This window comes from Aquarana catesbeiana, linkage group LG02 (genome assembly GCF_042186555.1).
Source record: "Aquarana catesbeiana isolate 2022-GZ linkage group LG02, ASM4218655v1, whole genome shotgun sequence".
NCBI lineage: Eukaryota > Metazoa > Chordata > Amphibia > Anura > Ranidae > Aquarana > Aquarana catesbeiana.
Window position 1 is genome coordinate 273,891,206 of NC_133325.1, and position 22,425 is coordinate 273,913,630.

General features: G+C 41.0%; 1 protein-coding gene across 1 annotated transcript in view; it reads right to left on the reverse strand.

The window, feature by feature from the left end:
* PCCA (propionyl-CoA carboxylase subunit alpha) overlaps positions 1-22,425 on the reverse strand; it is a 1,163,293-nt gene that overhangs the window by 184,656 nt on the left and 956,212 nt on the right. Inside the window, exon 21 of the mRNA XM_073614439.1 lies at positions 10,744-10,797. Coding sequence (XP_073470540.1) covers positions 10,744-10,797 — 54 coding nt within the window. The remainder of the gene's footprint in view (positions 1-10,743; positions 10,798-22,425) is intronic.

Here is a 22,425-nt window from a genome sequence, read left to right on the forward strand (position 1 = left end):
ACGAGTTGCTTCTTCAAAACAAACTTGACAGACTAGTTCACCAGGTAGTGCTACTGCCCCGCAGACCCAGCAGGCATTGGCCGCAGGATGGGTGCGTTGGTCATCGCAAGGTTGATGGGATGAAGTGTCATCTCTATGGTGATGGGATGAGGTTCCTGACCAACTTTTTCTGGACTGGGAATGTTTTGAAGGTGAGCGCTGCCTGCGTTTGGAGTGCGTTGACCTTGATGATCTGCCAGAGCTATCAAAATGATATAGCATTAGTGGCAAGGCTCTCTTTTACTCCTCTTCACTACTTACCTAATGTTGGCCCCCCTTACCTTGTAGCCCGTGGATGGTCTGCTGGAGCAGCGGCCTCCATGAAAGAAGATAGAGAGTATCTGAAAGGAAGGAGTTTTTTTTTTTTTTTTTAAAAAACAGGAGGTGCCACAAAAATGCAGAGCTAGCAAGGTGGAAGAGTAATCCAAAAAAAACTTACCAGTGTCAGGGATAGCAAAAGGGTCACAAAGCAGCACTGTGGAGGAGTAGAACCAGTGAGGAAATGAGGCTCTGGTGCTTACAAGGGCTAAAATGACAGGATTCCCCGTTTTTAAATAAACCGCCGTCGCGGTGGCTCTGACGTCACGCTCGCGCAGTGACCATTTGCGGCGTCTGGCACCATCTTGGAATCTGGCACGGCCGTATGCCGCCTATGTCAGATCCTGTGCGCCCTAGAGCCGGCGCCATGCACAGCAAGGGAGATGTTGAGGGACTACAGCGCCCCCGGAACCAACATTAATTACACAGATGTGCAGACAAATAAGGGAATGCCATATGTCAGAAAAAAGGGAGAAGAATAAGAACAGTACCTGGAGGCCACTGCAGATGTCACCAAAAAAACCTCTTTAAGGTTTGTAAGGCAAAAGTTGATTTTTTTACCCCTGAGACCACCAGAGTGGGGTTTCCCTGCATAAAGCTCTTTTAGAGACTGTATAGCCAGGGCTTCCAACTAGGAGAGGCTGAACCTAGCTGGGGCGAAGCGGTAAGGGGTTTCCAGCTTTTACCGGTCCAACCATCTAGGTGAGGAAAAAAAAGGAGAATACAGCGGTGGGCTCCTCTTCAAAACTTATAGCTAACCAGTCCTATCAGGTTGTGGAGGCGGAGTCACAACCCAATGTGTGTGCTGCCATGATGCGTCAGGAAAATAGGATATAAAATTAATTTATGTACAGTGTTGCATGACTGAGTTATTCAAAACGTGACAGTGCTGGGAACGGGAAAAATGGCCTGGACTCAAAGGCGATTTAACATACTGGTCTTCAGGTGGCTAAAAGAAAACTATAGTTAGACTTTTTTTTGGACAAATAATGTACAAAAATTAATATTTCCAAAATAGTTTTTCTTACACTACTTTTATTTAATTATTGAAACCCCAGATATTTGCTTCAAAAGGATACAGAAACATGATTTGTACGTAAGGTAATGAAAGGTTAACCAGTACCTTTCAATCTATGAGTTTTTTTTTTTCAATGTCAACAATATACTGCATAATGCACAGGTTTAAAAAAATGGCTGTACAGTATTTAGCAGGTAAACACAGCCCCATACATGCAATTCATCTCTATATATACATATGTAGCTATTTTAATTGAATTTTAATGTGTTTATATCATATACCTAATTGTTTTATTGATTTCTACCATTAAAAAATAAAATAAAAAAACACCTCTAGTCCACACTAAGTCCATGCACCTGCAAAAAGTAGGATTTTTATAACAGCTTACCTGTAAAATCCTTTTCTTGGAGTACATCATGGGACACAGAGCCTAAGTAATAACTTAATGGGTTATGGGCCACCTTCAGGTGTTGACACTGGTATACCCAATACAGGAAGTTGATTCCCCTATATAACCCCTCCTCCTTCCAGGAGTACCTCAGTTTTTGTAGCAAAGCAATATACTTAAACCCCATAAAAGAGGGGAGGGACCTCTGTGTCCCATGATGTACTCCAAGAAAAGGATTTTACAGGTAAGCTGTCATAAAAATCCTATTTTCTTTATCGTACATCATGGGACACAGAGCCTAAGTAACAACTTAATGGGACGCCCCATAGCAATACTATTTGAGTGGAGGGAGAGACAACCCTTAGGGCAGCCCCAGTCCTGAGGACTTATACTGCTGCCTGCAGCACACTGCACCAGAAGGCGATATCCTCATACCTCCTTACATCCACTTGATAAAATTTTGTGAATGTATGCACTGAAGACCAAGTTGCGACCTTGCAGATCTGAGCCATGGAGGCCTGGTGATGCACTGCCCAAGAAGCACTAACGACCTGGTAGAGTGTGCCTTAACCTGAAACAGGGGAATTTTACCCTTTAAATCATGAGCTTGAATGATCACTTGTTGAATCCACTTAGTGACAGTGGATTTCGACGCTGCCTGTCCTTTAAGACCCACTGGCAGAATAAATAAGACATTAGTCTTACGAATCTGAGCAGTTGTCTTTAAAATTAGATTTTCACTGCTCTCACCACATCAAGGCAATCTAGAGACTTTTCTTCCCTGGAACAAGGTTTTGGAAAAAACGATGGCAGGACATTATCAGGTGAAAACCTGAAACTACTTTTGGCAAAAAACCCAAGGGCTAAACTGGTGGATTAATCCACATCACCCCTTGCATAAAACCCCACACTAAAGAATGCGTATCAAGCGGTCTTTGAAATAAAATTGATAAGGCTGAGACTTGGCCCTTAATAGTACTCAAGGCCAACTTCATCTCTACGCCTAATTGTAGAAAGGCAAAAATTCTGCCTATAATATATCTCCAAGGGTGCCAAGCCTTGAATTCACACCAGGAAACATAAGCCTTCCAGACTCTATAACATATAGCTCTGGACGCTGGCTTCCTTGCATTAATCAAGGTAGAGATAACTGACCCGGAAAGCCGACATATCTTCAGAATGTGGGTTTCAATAGCCAAACCGTTAAATTTAGAGTAAAATAGGTGTATAATTATTCCTGCGCTATCATGTGTGTTATGGCAGAGCTATTGGGAAAAGCTGCCTGCACCGAATAGGGTACAACCAGACCCTACTACCAGATGAATAAATTATTAAAGTGGTGCTGCGCTAATCCTAGCAAAAACACAAAAAAAGAAATAAATCTCCTAGTGGGCTAAATAACACTAAAATATAGAAAATACAAAATAAGCAGTTATGGATAATATGTGATCACTCCTATGTGAAAACAAAGGGATGGGACAGGCACCTATGCTGATTGAGGCTTACGAGCTCGCCGCTCGTCGGATATTAGGCATTCGTTTTACTGCTGTATTGTGAGTACCTATGTCTTATATTAATAAAAGCCAGTTTTGGCCTGACAATATTCACTATCTGGGACCTTCCGTTTTTTCTATCTACGTGCCCTTTTACCATCTTTACATTCTTTTCTGCCCAAGTTAGAATATGGTTCACCTCTCTCTTAGCTGAGAGACTCTTGGTGACCCCTTGGTGATTGATATAAGCCACAGCCGTGGCATTGTCAGATTGGATCCTGACAGGACAATTCTTTAACCTGGAAGTCCAGGTTTTCAGAGCCAGATGCACTGCCCCAATCTCTAAGATGTTGATGGGCAAGGCTCTTTCAGTTCTTGACCACTGTCCTTGGACAGTTGTCTTCTCTAGTACTGCTCCCCAGCCTTAAAGGCTGGCATTTGTTACTACTTTCCAGATAATTGGTCTGAAGGATTTTCCCTTCAGCAGATTCTGGGTTCGTAACAACCGAGACTTTGGGCCACTTTTGGGGACAGCCGCATTGGCAAATCCAGAGCTTGGATTGTTTTGTTCCAAGCAGACAGCATACTGTTTTGCAACAGTCTTGAATGGAACTGGGCATAGGGGACTGCTTCGAATGAAGTCACCATCTTTCCTAACAACCTCATGCAAAGGCGAATTGAGGGATTTCTTTTCGACCTGACCATCCACACCAGCTCTTGTATGGAGCTGATCTTTGCCGGAGGTGAAAACACCTTTTTCTGGGCTGTGTCTATAATCAAGCCAAAATACTCCAGCTTTCTTAGGGGTTTTAAGAAAGATTTTTCTAGGTTGAGAATCCAACCCAGAATTTTTAGGTAACTGGTTGTAATGCGTACACTTTGCTCCAAGCGAGCCACTGTCTGGTCTATTAACAATAGATCATCTAGGTACGCCAGGACTGTTATGGCCTGTGCCCTTAACCTGGCTAGAGGTGGGGCCAGTACCTTTGTGAATACTCGGGGTGCTGTAGCTAGCCCGAAGGGCAAAGCTACAAACTGAAAGTGCTGCTGTTCTACTTCGAATCGCAGAAACCTTTGATGAGCTGGAAATATAGGGACATGTAGGTATGCATCCCTGATGTCGATGGACGCTAGAAGTTCTCTTCCTTGTAGGATAGACAGAACTGACCTGATCGACTCCATGCGAAAGGAGCAAAATTTGCAGGAATTGGAATGTATTTAGATTCCTTAGATCTAAAATGGGTCTGACATCTCTATTTGGTTTTGGTACCGTAAACCCAAACCTTGCTCTTCTGTGGGGATCTGTATGATCACCCCCTGAGCCAATAAACAGTCTAATGCTTGAAACAGGGATTGCCTTTTCCCTGGATCCTTGGGAACGTTTGATCTGAGAAAACGAGATGGTGGAAACTCCCGAAATTCTAGTTTGTATCCTAGAGACACCATGGAGATGACCCATCTGTCCTGGATTTCCCTTTGATAGACTTTTGAGTAATACAGAAGTCTTCCCCCCACCTTGGTGAGGGAAAACGCCTCTTCATGATGAGGCTTTAGTATTCTGCTTTGCAGATTTGCGACCCCAGGTCTTCTTTTGAGTCTGGACCTGACCCTGAGACTTTCCTCTAGAGTCTGATGGCAGAGGCCGTCTCCACTGCCTAGAGGCGGATGGCCCTGGTGCAGGAGAAAAAGTCAGTTTAAATGAAGGACGTTTATATTTTCTTTTGACTGGCAAGAGAGTACTCTTCCCACTAGAAATGGTTTGGATATACTTATCCAAGTCATCCCCAAATAGTCGCTCCCCATGAAAGGGGAAACTAGTCAGAAGCTCTTTGCAAGGTGCTTCAGCTGACCAACTTTTTAACCACAGGGTCCTACGCATGTGTATTAGCACGAGCGCAAGGCGGGACACCTGGTGAATAGAGTCTTTCATGGCGTCTATGGCAAAACATAGCGCCTTAGGTAGTTCGGCCAACTCATGGGCCTGTTGTGCAGGAACCTCTTTAAGTGCCTCTTTGAAGGGGATCTAGCACACTTTCTATCCACTTGGGAAGGTTCGATTAAAGCTAATCTTCCTTCTAAGCCCTGCAGGGCAGAGGAAAATGCATCTTCAGTCATGTATACAGGGACTGAAGTGTGAGAAGCAGTTGCACTACCAATAGGTTCCAATGACTCATCCTGGCTTGCCATGTTTGGTATCTCTGGAAAAGATGATAGTGTGGAGGCGTGACAGGAGTTCCCAGCACCTGGGGGGGTGGAATTTTTGGTTCTCTTGTGGCAGATCTAGAAGTCATAATGCTAAGTACAAAAGCAGAGGCACTTTTTAAGACAAATATACTATTGCTGAGTAATAGTAGTGACTGCTACCATACAGATCAGCTTTTGATGCTGAATAACAATTGTATTTTCCTAATGATAAAATGTAATAAAATATGTGGCGCTGCCTCAATCACAATATAACAAAATCAAATGAACAATAATATATTAAATGTCCAATCAATTGTGAACTTCTAGCAAAACCACCAGTGATATAAACAATAACTGTGATCAATATCACATACATAAAATGCGTATCCAATCAGTTGGCATACCCTCCCATCAAATATAATTAATAATATTGTGTGACAATACTAAGTGCAATGCACCAACATGCGATGCAATTAACCAATGCAACTCCCAAAAAAGGATTAATAAAGTGCAAAGTGCTAGCATGGATTATAAAAGAAGAAATCAAAGTGGACAACGTCACATGATGTACTGCGCGTCCAATCAATTATAAACTTCTAGCATAGCCACCAATAGTGTAAACAATAACTGTGAACAATATCACATGAATAGAATGCGTATCCAGTTAGCATAGCCTAATATAAGATATAAATAATTGTAATGTGTAAAAATATTAAGTGCGCTACATCACCATAATGCAATTGACCAATGCAGCTCCCAGAAAAAAATTGTAACAAAGTGCAATGTGCTACAATATGAATAATAAAAAATATATGTGCAAATGAACAAATAAAATGTCAATATTAGCATGTGATATAATAAGTGTCCAATCCACTAAGGGCTGGTAGCAAACAAAGGCATCAAACAAAATACAGGTAAAAATATATAGTGCAGTCCAAACACCATGCCGTGCAATATTCAATGCAACTTCAAGTGAAAATGTATTGTGCAGTCCAGAAACATGCAATGCAATTTTCAATGCGACTTCCAATATGAACAGCAAACAATCCTTCTAAAAGTGAGAAAAAGTGCAGGTGCAGTAGTGGCAGATGTCTAATTCATCCAATTTGTTCCGATGTGAGGTGACCATTTCCCCCAGCCTCTCACCTGCAGTGGCGGCCCCCAATGGGCCGAATCAAGCTTGAATCCACAGGTGGATGGGGATGTGCAGACCGGGGCAGCTCCCAAAAACGACTTCCAATCGAGGTCCCAGCTCCCAGAGGAAGTATAGGTTGATATAGGAAGGAATGGCACTCTCCCCACACTCACATCGGTATTTCTCAGATATATAATGAAAGGAAAACAGTGGGCTCCATAGTGTAGTAGACTGAAATAATTTTAATAAAAACGCTGTAGTAACTTACATAGAAATAAAAAACGATCAGCAAATGAAAGTAAGGCTTCCGGGTTCGGCCATCCCCTGGAAGCAGCGGCACCTGGCTCCTCCCTCCCTGACACTTTGCGTCACACCACACGTGACTTTATCAAAGGGACGCCTTACTTTCATTTGCTGATCGTTTTTTATTTCTTATTTCAAAGGCATTTTGTTTGATGCCTTTGTTTGCTACCAGCCCTTAGTGGATTGGACACTTATTATATCACATGCTAATATTGACATTTTATTTGTTCATTTGCATATATATTTTTTATTATTCATATTGTAGCACATTGCACTTTGTTAATATATTTTTCTGGGAGCCGCATTGGTCAATTGCATTGTGGTGATGTAGCGCACTTAATATTTTTACACATTACAATTATTTATATCTTATATTAGGATATGCTAACTGATTGGATACGCATTCTATTCATGTGATATTGTTCACAGTTATTGTTTACACCATTGGTGGCTATGCTAGAAGTTTATAATTGATTGGACACGCAGTACATCATGTGACGTTGTCCACATTGATTTCTTCTTTTATAATCCATATTGCTAGTACTTTGCACTTTATTAATCGGTGCATTACACTTAGTATTGTCACACAATATTATTAATTATATTTGATGGGAGGGTATGCCAACTGATTGGATACCCATTTTATGTATGTGATATTGATCACAGTTATTGTTTATATCACTGGTGGTTTTGCTAGAAGTTCACAATTGATTGGACATTTAATATATTATTGTTCATTTGATTTTGTTATATTGTGATTGAGGCAGCGCCACATATTTTATTACATTTTATCATTAGGGTTATGTGAGTACACTATTTTTATGTTGGCGGCTCCTTGTGTTTTATCTATCAGTGTGGGTTTTGTGCATTAGTTGTTTCTTATTTAATTGTATTTTCCTGTACTGGAAATGCCTGATACACCGCTTACGTGACCCAGCGCTCTTGTGTCCTGTGTGACAGCCTCTACTCTTCAGCTGGTCTGATGGAGACTGTTTGTCCTAAGAGCGCCGGCTTTATTGAAGGTTTCTTCAGGTGTGAGCCTGATTATTGCCCAGTGAGCGCGCTGTGTGTTCCACGAGGACGCTGAGTCCTGCACATCGCGCCGCCTGTCTTTGCCACGCCCCTTCAGTGACCCGCCCTCCTTTAATGACCATAGTGCGCGCACGGCATTCGCCCTGAATGCAGACCGAAGGAAGGCTGCAGCCGCTATTGAAGAGGCTTCTATTTGCTTTAAGGCAGGTAAAAACAGAAATGTTTTAATTCACATCAACTCCCTGGTTGCTGCACTCCTTTATATTTATGTCTAGCAGTTGAGGATATGCTGTAAACATGTTTAGTGCTGTCATCTTGTCAAAGAAGTAAAAATATTCAGACATGTGGATGTAGTACAGCTTTTACACAACAAAATGCTGTACCCCAGGTCCCTTAGTTCCCCAATTGGGGGGGGGGGGGGAGGAGGAACATTTGTTCAATTATAAACCCCCACCTGCTACTGGGACACGCACTGTTTGTAGCTGGACACAGAGCTGCTGAGATACACAAGGTATTTTTACTCCCTCTAGAGGAGATTAAAGGCATTACAACATTTTCATATGGAAGAAAGGAAGGCATAGTGGACTTTGCAGTTCCTAAGCTTCTTCCCTTACATTATCCTCGCTGCAGGATACTGCTGAAACAGACAGATCCAAACTTCACCCATCACGGCTGGCACCGTTATTAACCTTCAAAAGACCAGGTCCCTTATAGGTGATGTAGCATGACCAAAAAGAGTCCTGATTCTTAGGGTCTAGCCCTCAAAGAGAAGCGTTACAGGCAAAACCTCGTTCTTCTAAGCGAGGCCCGGGTACCATCCTGTGGCCTCAGTGGCGTGGATGGATCCAGTTGTGGAGGTTTTTTTTAAATCCAGCATGGATCCCTCCTGGAGCTCCTCAGAGCACATCTTCACTCGTGACCAACACCTTAGACACTGGTGAAAAAACTGAGGTACTCCTGGAAGGAGGAGGGGTTATATAGAGGACTCAACTTCATGTATTGTGTATACAAGTGTCAACACCTGAAGGTGGCCCATAACCCATTATAACCCAAGTTATTACTTAGGTTCTGTGTCCCATGATGTACGATAAAAAATTTTTAAATTTTTTTAGGGCACTTTTATAGCGGGCTCAAAATTGAATATTTCCTAGGCTGGACTTATTCAACTGCCGGTCAGTGGCACCAGCATTCCCACCTGTTGGCCTATGCACAGCCATCCATAGCTACTGCCATTTATAAAAGGAACAGGAAAAGTTGACAGGAGTTTTTGCAGCACTATTTTAAAACAGCAATAAATGTATACAGTAACCTTACAAGTCTGCATAAGAAAATTCCTAATGTCACAATATTAAGGCCCCTTTCACACTACCGCAACTTCAAAGTCGCGTGGTTTTGCCACGATTTCAGGGAGATTTGTTGTCCATGGACCTCAACTCGCATCAAAGTTGGATCAAAGTAGTGCAGGGACTACTTTAAAGTCGTACTAATATGAATGGTTGTCATTGGAAATCATGGGGAACGACTTGTCATGCGACTTTGCAGTCCCAAGTCGCAGGACAAGTCATACAAGTGTGAAAGGGGCCTTAGCAACAGTATATATACATATATATATATATATATATATTATTTTGTTTTTTACCAGAAAGCTGTACTTTTTTTATATAGTAGTCTTCCAATCAAGTAGCTTTGTGTAGGATATATTTATGTCAAGCTTTTCTAAGGTCTCCTCTCCCTAAGTGATCAAACTGCAACAAGGAGGGGTTACTATTGCGACAGCACATCACCAGTAGGGTAAAACTAACCTAACGACAGTCTTTAGTACCAACTCAAACTCAAGTATTTTGTGAAAACAGATTAGAACAGTCCTGGAGTTGCATAACAGAATGATCTCTGAGCCAGCATCTCACTTCAGATAAAAAAATATATTTGATGAGAGGTTCACTTTAAGATAAATGACCAAGACTAGCTATAGACATGAGAGGACTTTGGTCTAATCTAGCAATTTTGTGACTGGATGACAATACCATCTCTAGGGCAGCAGCAGACATACACTAACCAAACTTTGCTTGATCATTGTTCTTTTCCACAAAACAATCTGGTTCAATGGTTTCCTTCATATGATTTCCCCCTCCAAGTGATCTCAGATGCTTGGGGTAATTGGAGCATGTTTAGAGAACAGCCAACTAAGAGACATACCTAGCGAGAGTGAAGGCATGCCTACCCAATAGACTTCCCTTGTATATAATAAGCCTAAATAACCATATGAGAGTAGAAGCCCATTTAGGAGGCCACCTGATCCTCACCTGCATCAGGATACACTCACTGCTTTGCTATGTACAGTGCAAAGAAAGAACAAACTCTATTTTTATGTACTGTGCTCATCAAAACAGCCAAATGCTTGTGCAAACTGAAGGACTGACGCATATTTGCTTTATTAATCTGCAGTGAGCCAAAGGTTTTCTGCAGATAGTTTTCGAGCAAACTCTTAAAAGCCTACATACTGAAACCCCAAGGATAAAAAAAAGCCATTTTTCTCTAAGGGTATCAAGTCTTATCCAACAATTTGAAAATAAAGGTGAGCATCTTCTAGTTCTTAAAACTGTGCAACATGAATATAAATGGAGATCTTGGCTTATGGCGCTCTGGGTGCATGGACCAGATAAATTCATGATTATACAAAAAATGTTTGGAAAATAATTTTTGATGTTGATCAATCTCATTCTGGTTAGTTGCAGAAAAAAAATGCAGAACAAGTAAAGTATGCGTTTAACAAAAATTCAAATGAGTCACGTATGTATGCATGGTTGTATTTCCAGCAAAATGATTTACTCACCACTGTGCCCAGGAACTGAATGCCAAAATTTCCAGCTGCATCACGGTTAAGGCACTGAATGAAGAGAAAGAGGGAGTCAGAAAGGAATGTGAAATCTTCAAGTGTCATTAAACCCACATCAGTAAAAACTATCAATGAATGCTGTATTACATGCTGTTCATACTCACTCAGCGACTATGGGATTCATTTTCTGTGAAAAAAAAACCCTGGTTGATCCTGCTGTTCTATCTCCCCCCTCTGTCCATGTTCCCACTGTTGGGGATTTTGCAGAACACTGGCAGCTAGTGCACATGCTCAGTTTTCAGTGTATTTACTACCCTGAGAAATTCCTCTCCATCACATCTGAGCAGCCCACGTGACTATAGAATGACACATGTGCACATATACACACTGATAAATGACACTCCACTCCCTCCCTCCTCCATATCCACTAACCAGCTAAACACAATGGCGGGTATGATATTAGACTTTAATTGATGGAGGCCTCACCTCCCTGTTATTCTAAGACACAGGCTGGAAAAAAAAGTGTGCGGATGTTTTAGCAATGGCACAAAAAAGTCACAAATAATTCCACTGCAAATGTTTTTAAAGAGAAACCAAAAATGTTATATCTTGCAGCCTACCAATCATTAGGTGTGGTGGCTGAGTTCATTTTCTTATTTTAGTTTTTCTTTCCCCTCTGTTTTCACCTGGTAATCTGACCAGTAACACACCTCCTGTATTTGAGTGCTTTCACAATGGACAAAGAAGCACAAGGGACAGCAGCATTGTTAATCTGCATTGAGGGGAGTGTTAGACGTACTAGAATATTTAGATACAATAACAAATTGAAGCTGAACTCCAGATAACACTTTATAAGCCGTTACAGCAAACAATTTTTTGTTCCAATGCTGTTAAATGGAATGCAATTAGAATGTGTTGACTATTATATATGTTATTGCATGGATTTCTCTGTCGAATATAAGCAGTACTGGCTACAACGTGTTCCAAGAACATTTGATCCTAAGAGAAAACAGCCTAGGAAAATTCTATCATGAAAGAAAATAGCCCAAGAACATTTGAGAGAAGAAAATATCTTGACGTGGATTTTCACCCTGAAAAATATGCTTCCTCCTCTCTAACCCTCCCCTACTCTTCTACATACATATCTCTTTTTTTGTTTACAAGTTTCAGTCCCGCTCCACATCTTCCTTCTCGCATAGGCAAATGACATGCAGCACTCCTGATGCCTCCTGGGATATGCATGTCACATATCCCAGGAGGCATAGTCTTCCATTCATTAAGGGTGGAGGGGGTGGGCCTAGCGACACATCATCAGGAGGCATTTGCCTGAACCTAGAAGATATGGCAGCCTCCTGATGACATCATACAAGAACATGGCAGCGCAGTACCGGAGCAGAAGAGAAGTAGATCTCAGCAGGACAACACTGAATCTGCTGGGTAAGTAAACAAATTGTGCACAATCCAGCATCAGTTAGGCGAGGATCTAAAAAATAGATAAATGGGGGGAGGGTGAAGAGTCTCTTAAAGAGCATTAAATTTTGCCCCTTTCGCACAACAGCAACAGCTTTATACATTGTTCAAAAAATCCTCTAAAAACCAATGAATGAACAGATACCTATATTTTTAAAATACAATATGTGTTGTTTTGGTAAAATTTAGCGTTAAGCCTGGTACACAAGAAAAAAAATGATAGATCGCCATACTAACACACATGAGGTTAGTGTGTCAATCTCCCTAGCTGAGCTTCTGCGTTCGGAGAGGGGGACTGCTCCCTGCCAGAACACACAGATTAGTGCTCATAGCCTTTGTCTGCGAGTTTTGATTGGTTGCTGGTTTTCCAGGATGCCCCTTCTAACGACTGGCTTTTGTTGGAAAGACAGCAGTACACACCGACTGAATGTCGGCCGGTTCCTTTTAAACTGGCCGATATTTGGCTCGGGTGTACCCAGTCTTAGCACAAATGGCTATCATTTTTAAATGACTACACCTTTGTCACAATTTTTTTAAAAATATAAAAAGTACAGATGACAGAATGACACACAAAGTAAAGTGTCAACTAAAATGTTATAAATTGTGAGATACCACAACATTTTTTTTACATTGATCCACTGTGAAAAAGAAGAGGTCTGTAAAGAAATACAGACCAATTACAGTGAAATGAATGAGTAATAAATGTACTCAGCAAAATTACTAAAGTTATATATCACATTACATAAATTTAATTACTTATTAGTCAAATCTCTAAACCACTATCATAAAAAGTATGGACTAAAATGTGCCAACAGCAGACATATTTCAGCAATGATGATTAATGAGATGGAAAATATTGCAAATGAAAAAGGTAGTAAAAAAGTCCCAACATTAACTTTTATTAAAGGAAACGAGAGCTTGTACTTTTCCCACAACTCATAATAAATAGAGCCAACTGCTTTTGGAAACTGCAAAGGTGAACAAAGCTACAAGTGCCGACAATGAGCGAAGTGAGTGCCAAAACAAACAAGGACTTGGTGCATGATAAGCTGTCAGTACGTGTCCAGATGAAAAAGAAAACAAGGGACCTTTTATAATTTTATTAGCACTCCACCCTAATTAGTGGACTTTTGACTATTGTGTTACATCTCGTCCAAAAGTGAGAGAGGTGACTAGTGTCACTTGAGGATGTCATTCATTGAACCTTTTTCTTTCAACTATGGCATGCAGTGACAAACAGAAATACTAATTCAATGAATGTGTGACCTAATCATGAAGAGTAAGCAAGTATAATAAGGCAGGTTAGCCCTGTATGTTTCAGCTGACAAAGTCAGGACAGTGGGCTGAGCGAGAGGCAAAGCAACGGAGGGCCATGGCCTATTCTATATAGAGGGCATTCATTCAGACACAAGAAAGTCTACCTCTAAACAAGAGCTACAGAAAACAAGGTGGTCTTAACTGTCTCTGCACAGACTAGATAATTGGAACACCTTTTTAACTATGCATGTGAAAGGACTGATCTCTGCGCTACCACTAAAGAAGGGCTCAGATGTATAACACGCAGACTTGGTGCAGCTGCTGGTGAATAGACCGACAACTATGTTTCATTCAGGGATATATATATATAAATCCCACATTTCTACTCTTAAACTGACAGTGACATTGAGAAGGACAGAAAGGCAAAACAATCAAAAAGAATGGGGATGAAAATGAACTAGTGAAATAAATATGTAAAAACATGTGCCTACACTTATTCATAGATATAATGTAATTAACAGATAACATACTAGCATGACAAGAATTATTTTTCAATATCTAAAGTATAATTTAATATATGTTAAGGTATTGCGGAACAACTGTCACCCAAAACAACACTCTGCACAAATCACTTACACTTCATATATGTCAGTACATTTGCTCATTCATATAGTAGGAATTAGAATACTGAAGTATGAGACACTAAACAAAACCAATATGTGCCATTTAAAGAATAAGCCAAGTGTTGAAACCATTATAAACAGATAGGAGGTTTAAAATAACCTATTTTATTTTGGTGTGATATCCCAAAAATGTCACTCAAGTGATTATCCATACATATGTTTGGGGTATGAGTGTATATTTAGACTGATAGAAATTAACCACTCCTGAACAAGTGTAACCTTTTACTGGTTCTCGGCTAATTATTATAATTTGCAATTTCTCCTACATATGCAGGGTTTCAGAGCAGCTCCCCATAACTCAGCTGCCTTGCCACAGAAAATTAGTTCCACCTAGTTGGGTATCAATGACTTATTCACTACGAGCTCTAGGACTCAGTACAATCTGCTGAGCACTGAGGTCTGAAATGGGTGACTACCTTCATCAGACTTCAAACATAAATGAGTTTGCTGGCAATAAAAACACAGAAGGGACATAATTATTGTGAGAGAAATGTACTAGAGCAACAGATCATTTGAGGACTTTTCTATAGGCTGATAATAATGGACTAGGCCAAACTACAACCAGCTGTGTCCAGGTGGATTAAAAATGCAAAATGAAAAAAACAAGCATATTAAAATATATTATCCTTCTAACAAATTTATATAACACAAAGGTATTCAAATACATTGGCTGTGCAGCATGTTGCTGAATAAATACTCTTCTTTTGAAATTAAGTGGGTGCCAGACATAGTAGAAAAAAATAATTTAATTTGATTGTGAATGCACATTTGAATGTGGTCTAATAATCAACCATCTTGACTGTATGATGAACCACTGTGACATATTACTGCTTTTTAATAGTGAAATAAACATTGGTTCAAGAGCAATTAATTTAGGGGCAACTCTAAAATTATTGTGGCTAAAGTACATTGGTAAGAGCAGGAAGCTGATGACAAAATCAAAAGCAAGGAAAATGCAACTAAGAATGAATGCTTTCAGGTACATTCAGGAGGAATGCATCCAAGTTTGAATAATTTGTTCATAATGTGTAACTTATAGATAAGAAAATAAGGTTATAATACTAGTGGTAAAGTGCTGCCCTAATGGACATACAAATATATGGTCTCAGTACTCTTTGTGGATCCTCCAATGGCAACAACACTACTTAAAAAAACAATGACAACTACTACATGAGTGTCCCTTTAAACAATGTAAACATAATAGTAATGATCAAAAAGTAATAAACCACCAGTGTGGTAACAGTGTCCATAAGTAAAGAGCATCGTGCATGCACGATCAGATGCTGAATTTAAGAATTGGCAATTGTAACAATGGATCATAAGTTGGATAATCCACTATATGGATGAAGTGTACTGTGGTTCATGTTTGGTTGTATTGTGTGTTTTATGAGCAATAAAAACCTTTTGATTCAAAAAAAAAAAAAGAGCATCGTGCAAATAAGCCGGTATCAGGTGAAATGCAGCTAAAAAAAAAATCAAAGGTACTGTGCAGGCACGCAAACATCTCCAGTTTCCCTCCTCCTCCACTTATATGCGCTCACCTCCACTCTGGACCTAATACAGATAACCATGCGCCTTCCCCTTTAAGGGGTATATAAATTCTCTGGTAGATGGCTGGATCCTCTGCTGGTGTTTGCAGCAATCTGTAGCAATAATAAATCTAGGCAGGTGCTTGCAATGATAATCCTGGGCAGTAATGCTCAGAAAGGAATGGGAAGGAATTCCTTTTGACAAAGTCACGTGGCGTGTGACGAAGCGTGTCGGAGCGGAGCGTATCCTAAGAAAGACTCCACCCTGTGTGTTTGTTGCTACCAACAAAACAGCCAAGTTATCCTTAAGGGGACTGCACACCCTTAAATGTGCCATGTCTGTGATCTGAGTGCACCAACAAATGTGTTTTATGATTTTAACCAATTTTTTTATTAACATTAACATTTTTTAAAAGATTCAACAATATGTTAGGCCTATGTTCCATTCCTTTCTGAGAATTACTGTGCACGTTTCTTGGATGGTTAATTCAGAATGGCGTGTTTCCCTAGTTATGTAGCTTATATAGTGTTTTATAGTAGTTCAGTAAAAACAATGTTTTAAGACTTGGAAATTGGGGAGACAGTAGAACATTATGGGCTGCTCTAAAGTCATACAGCTGGGTGTGATGTTGCCAAAGAGATAACATATACATGGGGGATGTTGCATCATGCACATATATTGCACTTTTTTTTTTTTTTTTAATGAAGCAGTTGTTTTTATTACAAAAATATTAAGAGTATCCCAATTTTATTACTTTTTTGTTATAAAAAAACAGCTGTTTTATAAAGAAAATTCTCTTTGCGTTGTTATACAATTGATATGTATAGTTTTGTGGAAGTCCCATTTGCTTTACTTTTTTTTTAAAAACTTTTTTTATAACAGCTTACCTGTAAAATCCTTTTCTTGGAGTACATCATGGGACACAGAGGCTCATAGTAATTACTAAGTGGGTTATAGCTCACCTTCAGGTGCCGGACACTGGTGCAATCAATTAGACAGGAAGTTTCCTCCATATATAACCCCTCCCCTACAGGGAGCACCTCAGTTTTTGTAGCTAAGCAATAAGTGTCCCACAAGAGGGGTGGGAACTCTGTGTCCCGTGATGTACTCCAAGAAAAGGATTTAACAGGTAAGCTGTTATAAAAATCCTATTTTCTTTATCGTACATCACGGGACACAGAGGCTCATAGTAATTACTAAGTGGGATGTCCTAAAGCAATGCCTACTGAGGGGAGGGAGACACAAATAAACGCAGACAGCCATCAGACGTGAGGACCTATACTGCTGCCTGCAGTACACTGCACCAAAAGCGGCATCCTCTTGCCGTCTTACCTTCACCTGATAGAAATTAGTGAACATATGTATAGACGACCAGGTAGCGGCCTTGTGAATCTGAGTCATAAAGGATTGGTAACGCACTGCCCATGAAGCACTTACTGCCCTGGTAAAGTGCACTCTAAGGAGAAAACCTTTTCTTCAAACCACAAGCCTGAAATTTAACTTGACGAATCTGCATTAAAACAACGGTTGATTTAGATGCTATCTACCCTATCCTGGGACCTCCAGGTAGCGCTACAAACATTAGTTTTTCGTATCTGAGCAGTCGCTTCAGATAGGCCTTGACTGCTCTCACTACAACGAGAGAGTGCAACCATTTTAATAGCTAATTTGAACGCTGCCTACCCATTCTTAGGGTCCTCTGGCAGCACAACAAATGTCAGATTCCTGTATCTTGAAACATTCAGATATACCTTTAACCGCTCTCACTATATTGAGATGAATTAATAACTTTCCTTCCGCAGAACAAGGTTCTGGTAAAAAGGAATTAAGAAATGTGTTGATTCAAATGACAGCTAGGTCCTTTTAGGAAAAAGGAAAAAGGCTGGGTGAGGATTTAACATCACCCTATCCTTAAGAATAATTAAGTATGGCACTATACAAAAGAAAGCTGCCAACACTGAAACTCTTGCGGAGGCTACCGCAACGGAGAACACCTATTCCCCTGTTAGGAGGATCAAAAGGAATATGATGCATCGGCCCAAGGAGCTGTCCTTGTACGCCGACAAAGCTAGACTCAACCCTATGGCACAAGTGCGACCTAACTGGTGGATTTATACTCATTGTCCCTTGTATAAAAGGCCCGGATCAAAGAATGCAAAGCAAGCGGCCTTTGAAAAACAATGACAAAGGCCGAGAGCTGACCCTTGATGATATTCAAGCTAGCTTCATCTTTACCCCCAACTGTAGGAAGGCAAGAATTCAAGTTACAAGCTCCTCTGTCCAAACCAGAACATGGCCTTCCCTCTCGCTGCGTGACTTCTAGTGCCTCCTTGGTAACTGAAGTATTACTGATGTGGCATTGTCGGGTTGTACCTTGACAGAACAATCCTGTAATCTAAACACCCAGGCCATTAAGCCAGATGTGCCATCGGAAGCTCTAGAATGTTGACAGTCAAGGCTCTCTGAGCTTGACCACTTCCCCTGGGCAGTGGTCTCCTTCAGGACTGGTCTCCATCCCTAGAGGCCAGCCTTCGTAGCCAGCACCTCCCAGGTAATCGGCATGAAGGATCTTCCTTTCTGCCATCTTGATGAGGTTCCGGCGTATTCCTGGGACCAGACCCTTTGGATAATGCCTAGGTTAGGATCTACTTGTTCCAGGCAGACAGAATAATGTTTATAGCAGCCTTGAACGAAACTGAGCATAGGGAACCTCTTTGAATGAAGCCATCTTCCCTAGCACCTTAGCAAAGGTAAATGTAAGGAACTCTTCCTTGCCTTGACCCCTTTTTGGGCTGAGTCCCAAACACTCCAAGCTCCTTACCGACTATAAGTACCTTTAGACTGGGATCCCAACCCAGGATACCCTGGGCCTTTACCCCGGGCACAGTAACTAACCCAAAGGGCCAGACCACCAACCGGAAGAGGTGCTGTTCCCCTGCAAAGCGCAGACAACCTCTGTAGCCCATGCCAATAAAGACATATGCAAACGGCCCGTATGTGTATGAAGCAAGTATTAACGCCATATGCCTCTATGGAAGTGTGTGTTCATGGAAGCATAAAATTCATACAAATATGTTTTAGGCAAGAACAAGAAAAAGTGTACGTTGTATGCACACGTGTACGTGTATGTATAACACATGTGCTATGGAACAGGCATCTTGCAAGCAAGCATGCGCTTTATGAACGCGTTATGCAACATTACACAACATGTATCCATGCAGACACGTATTCCTATGTGAACATAAGGAATCCTGTATATTTAAGGAAGACTTAAATTAACATGCCTTGTTATGCAACCATGCCAATCTAGGCGATCATGCATCCTTATGTGATTCTGCATTTTTTATATGATCAAACACTTTATGCATTATAAGCACTACTGTGCGGACAAGTACCCTTGTGTCCAAGGGTGATCAAGCACCCTTGTGCGATCAAGGATCTTTATGCAATCCAGCATTTTTATGCGATTTTAGGCATTTCTGTGCAAACAAGCACTTTAATGTGACCCAGCGTCCTCATGCGACTATGTAAAACACATGTAAATCTAAACCAACAGAAAACATGTATCTTTATGTGATCAACAAGAACATGTTCTGTTACTTGTTTTACCTACGTGATGCACATTCCAAACTCATGTATTTTATGCAAACATGTGGACTAGTAAAGAGGAAGTTATCCTCCGCCAATGTGTGTTTCCGCAATCATGCGATGTAACTGTTTGTGCGTTAGCAACAATGCGCACCAGCAACTGTGCATCCCAGCAGTTGTGCATTTGGTTAGCACCTGCATGAGGATCCTGTGGAGGTTTTCTAGCCTGATGATCAAGCATCTTTATGCGATCAAGCCTTTCTGCGTGACCATGCGACTAGGAGAAAAGAAAACAATGATGCATATCTATACAAACATAAACATGCATCTTTATGTGACCTTGTATCTTTAAGCGATCCTGTCATCTTATGCGATCACGCGTTCTTATGTGATCAAAAAATTAAGCACGTTTTGAGTGTTTTTTATATATATATATATATATATATATATATATATATATATATATATATATATATATATAATTTTTTAACACAAACATGTCCAAACATGCATTTTGTACACACAGGACCATGTATCTTTATGCAACCTGTTTGTTTAGGCAGCAACCTTGTGTTTAAGCAGCACCTGTGCGTTTAAGCAGCACCTGTGTGATCTAGCAGCCACTATGTATTTCAGCATCTGTGCGTACTAGCAACTGTGCAATTTTAGCAAATGTGCATACCAGCATCTGTGCGTATTAGCAACTGTGTGATTTTAGGAACTAAGCATATCAGCATCTGTGTGTATTTAGCAACTGTGTGATTTTAGCAAGCAAGTACCTGCTCAACTGCAGTTGGTCCTATACTTATACCTGTAGGATACCAAGCACATATGCACTATGCTCAAACCTTTCAAACATGTAATATAACATGCATTTCAAAACTACAAGCACGTATATTATGCTGTTCATGCCCACAAGCAGAAAATGACACTTTTAAAGTGAACTGCTAACCATCCAGGGGTGTATCTATTACTTACAGCTTGTACATGCCCCATGGATAGGCATAAAATATGCAGCATGTAATCATGACTTGCCTGTACCTGTTCCCAAGCTGGCACTCACGGCCCACTGTTCTGTCTCCAAGGCCGTCCGACCTGTCAGCACATGGTAATAGCTGCCCTTCTTTTTCCTGCCTAAAATAACAATAGGCTAGGAGCAAATCTGCGCCCTCTAGTGGCTGGGAAAAAAAACAGCAGCCTGTCTGAGCCAGAGTACAAGCATGATAGAACAGCACACTGCTCCCAGTGACCACCGGGAAACAGACAGTCAGATCGCTCTCTTAATAGAGACACTGCAAACAAATGCAGACTCGCCATTCCTCGCTGCAGGGTACTGCTGGAATATCACAGCAACCCAATCTTCACCCATCACGGCGGGTTGGTGTCATGTCAGACTTTCAAGGACGGGGTCCCCTCTGTACGTAGAGTCCACTACCTTGGGCCACGTATAACGCCCTGCCAGAGCAAACCTGTGGTATAGCAATGTGACCAAGGTGCTGGATCTCAGGGCCCAGCTCTCCTAAGAGAAGCATTACAGCCAAAACCTTGTTCTTCGGTATCGAGGCGTCGGGTACCATCCACTTTAGCTTTTGTTTTGGCTCTTTGAATGGATCCGATAGCGTAGCTCCCTGACCCTGTTCAGGCCATCTAGGAGCACTCATCAACCACGTACACACGAGCGAACTTTTCGACCGGACTGTCCGATGGACTTTCACAACGAACGGACTTGCCTACACACGATCACACCAAAGTCCGACGGATTCGTACGTGATGACGTACGACCGGACTAAAATAAGGAAGTTGATAGCCAGTAGCCAATAGCTGCCCTAGCGTCGGTTTTAGTCCGTTAGACTTGCATACAGACGAGCGGATTTTTCGACCGGACTCGAGTCCCTCAGAAAGATTTGAAACATGTTTTATTTCTAGGTCCGTCGGACTTTTGGGAAAAAAAAGTCTGCTGGAGCCCACACATGATCAAAATGTCCGACGGACCAAGTCTGCCGGAGAATCCGCTCATGTGTACGCAGCATTGGACACTGGCCAAAAAAACTGAGGTACTCCCTGTAGGGGAGGGGTTATATAGGGAGGAAACTTCCTGTCTAATTGATTACACCAGTGTCCAGCACCTGAAGGTGAGATATAACCCACTTAGTAATTACTATGAGCCTCTGTGTTCCGTGATTGTACGATAAAGAAATATAGTTAAGGGATGTGGGCACATGTAAGTACAGTAGCCATAGTGTTATATTGTCTCTTTCCATAGTTTTGAAGCCTTATCTTCATCCTGTGACCCATGCTAACAGCCTCCATATATATGAGGACTAAATGTCGCCATGGTTTGAAAGACATTTGTTATAGCCCATGTATAGGCAATAATGCTGTATGTTTGTTACAGGGTTGTCCACACTTGAATTTTGCTAAACACACTCTGATTGTGCACCAACAAAGCCACCATATTTCACTACATAGTAGTTGCCACCAACCGGGCATACAAAAGGGATATCTCCCACAAATTATCATCTTTACATTACATGCATGAATAATTCCACTGCAATGAAAAGAGCAAAAGTAGACTTTCCATGTCTGTTTACCTGCTCTGACTTGGTGGGTGTTTGTGTGCTTGCATGTCTACCTTCCATAGCTGTGGGCGTATCTGTCCTAACAATGTGTTTTTATGTGTATCTGTGTGTGCATGCCATTTTCTGTCTTCTGTGAGGATGGCCTACAGCCTTCACTTCCTGGCTATGCAGTTATTCCAAAGCCTGTGTAATCCAGTAAAAACACAGGTTGATAACTAAATGAAGAGCAGAAGACATAAAGGAGGAGAATGTAACACTGCAAAGAAAAGAGGTAATACATGTTGAATAAGGCTACAGTATCTCACAAAAGTGAGTACAGCTCTCACATTTTTGTAAATATTTTATTCTATCTTTTAATGTGACAACACTGAAGAAATGACACTTTGCTACAATGTAAAGTAGTGAGTGTACAGCTTGTATAACAGTGTAAATTTGCTGTCCCCTCAAAACAACTTAACACACAGCCATTAAATGTCCAAACCGCTGTCAACAAATGTGAGTACACCCCTAAGTGAAAAATGTCCAAATTGGGCCCAAAGTGTCAATATTTTGTGTGGCCATCATTATTTTCC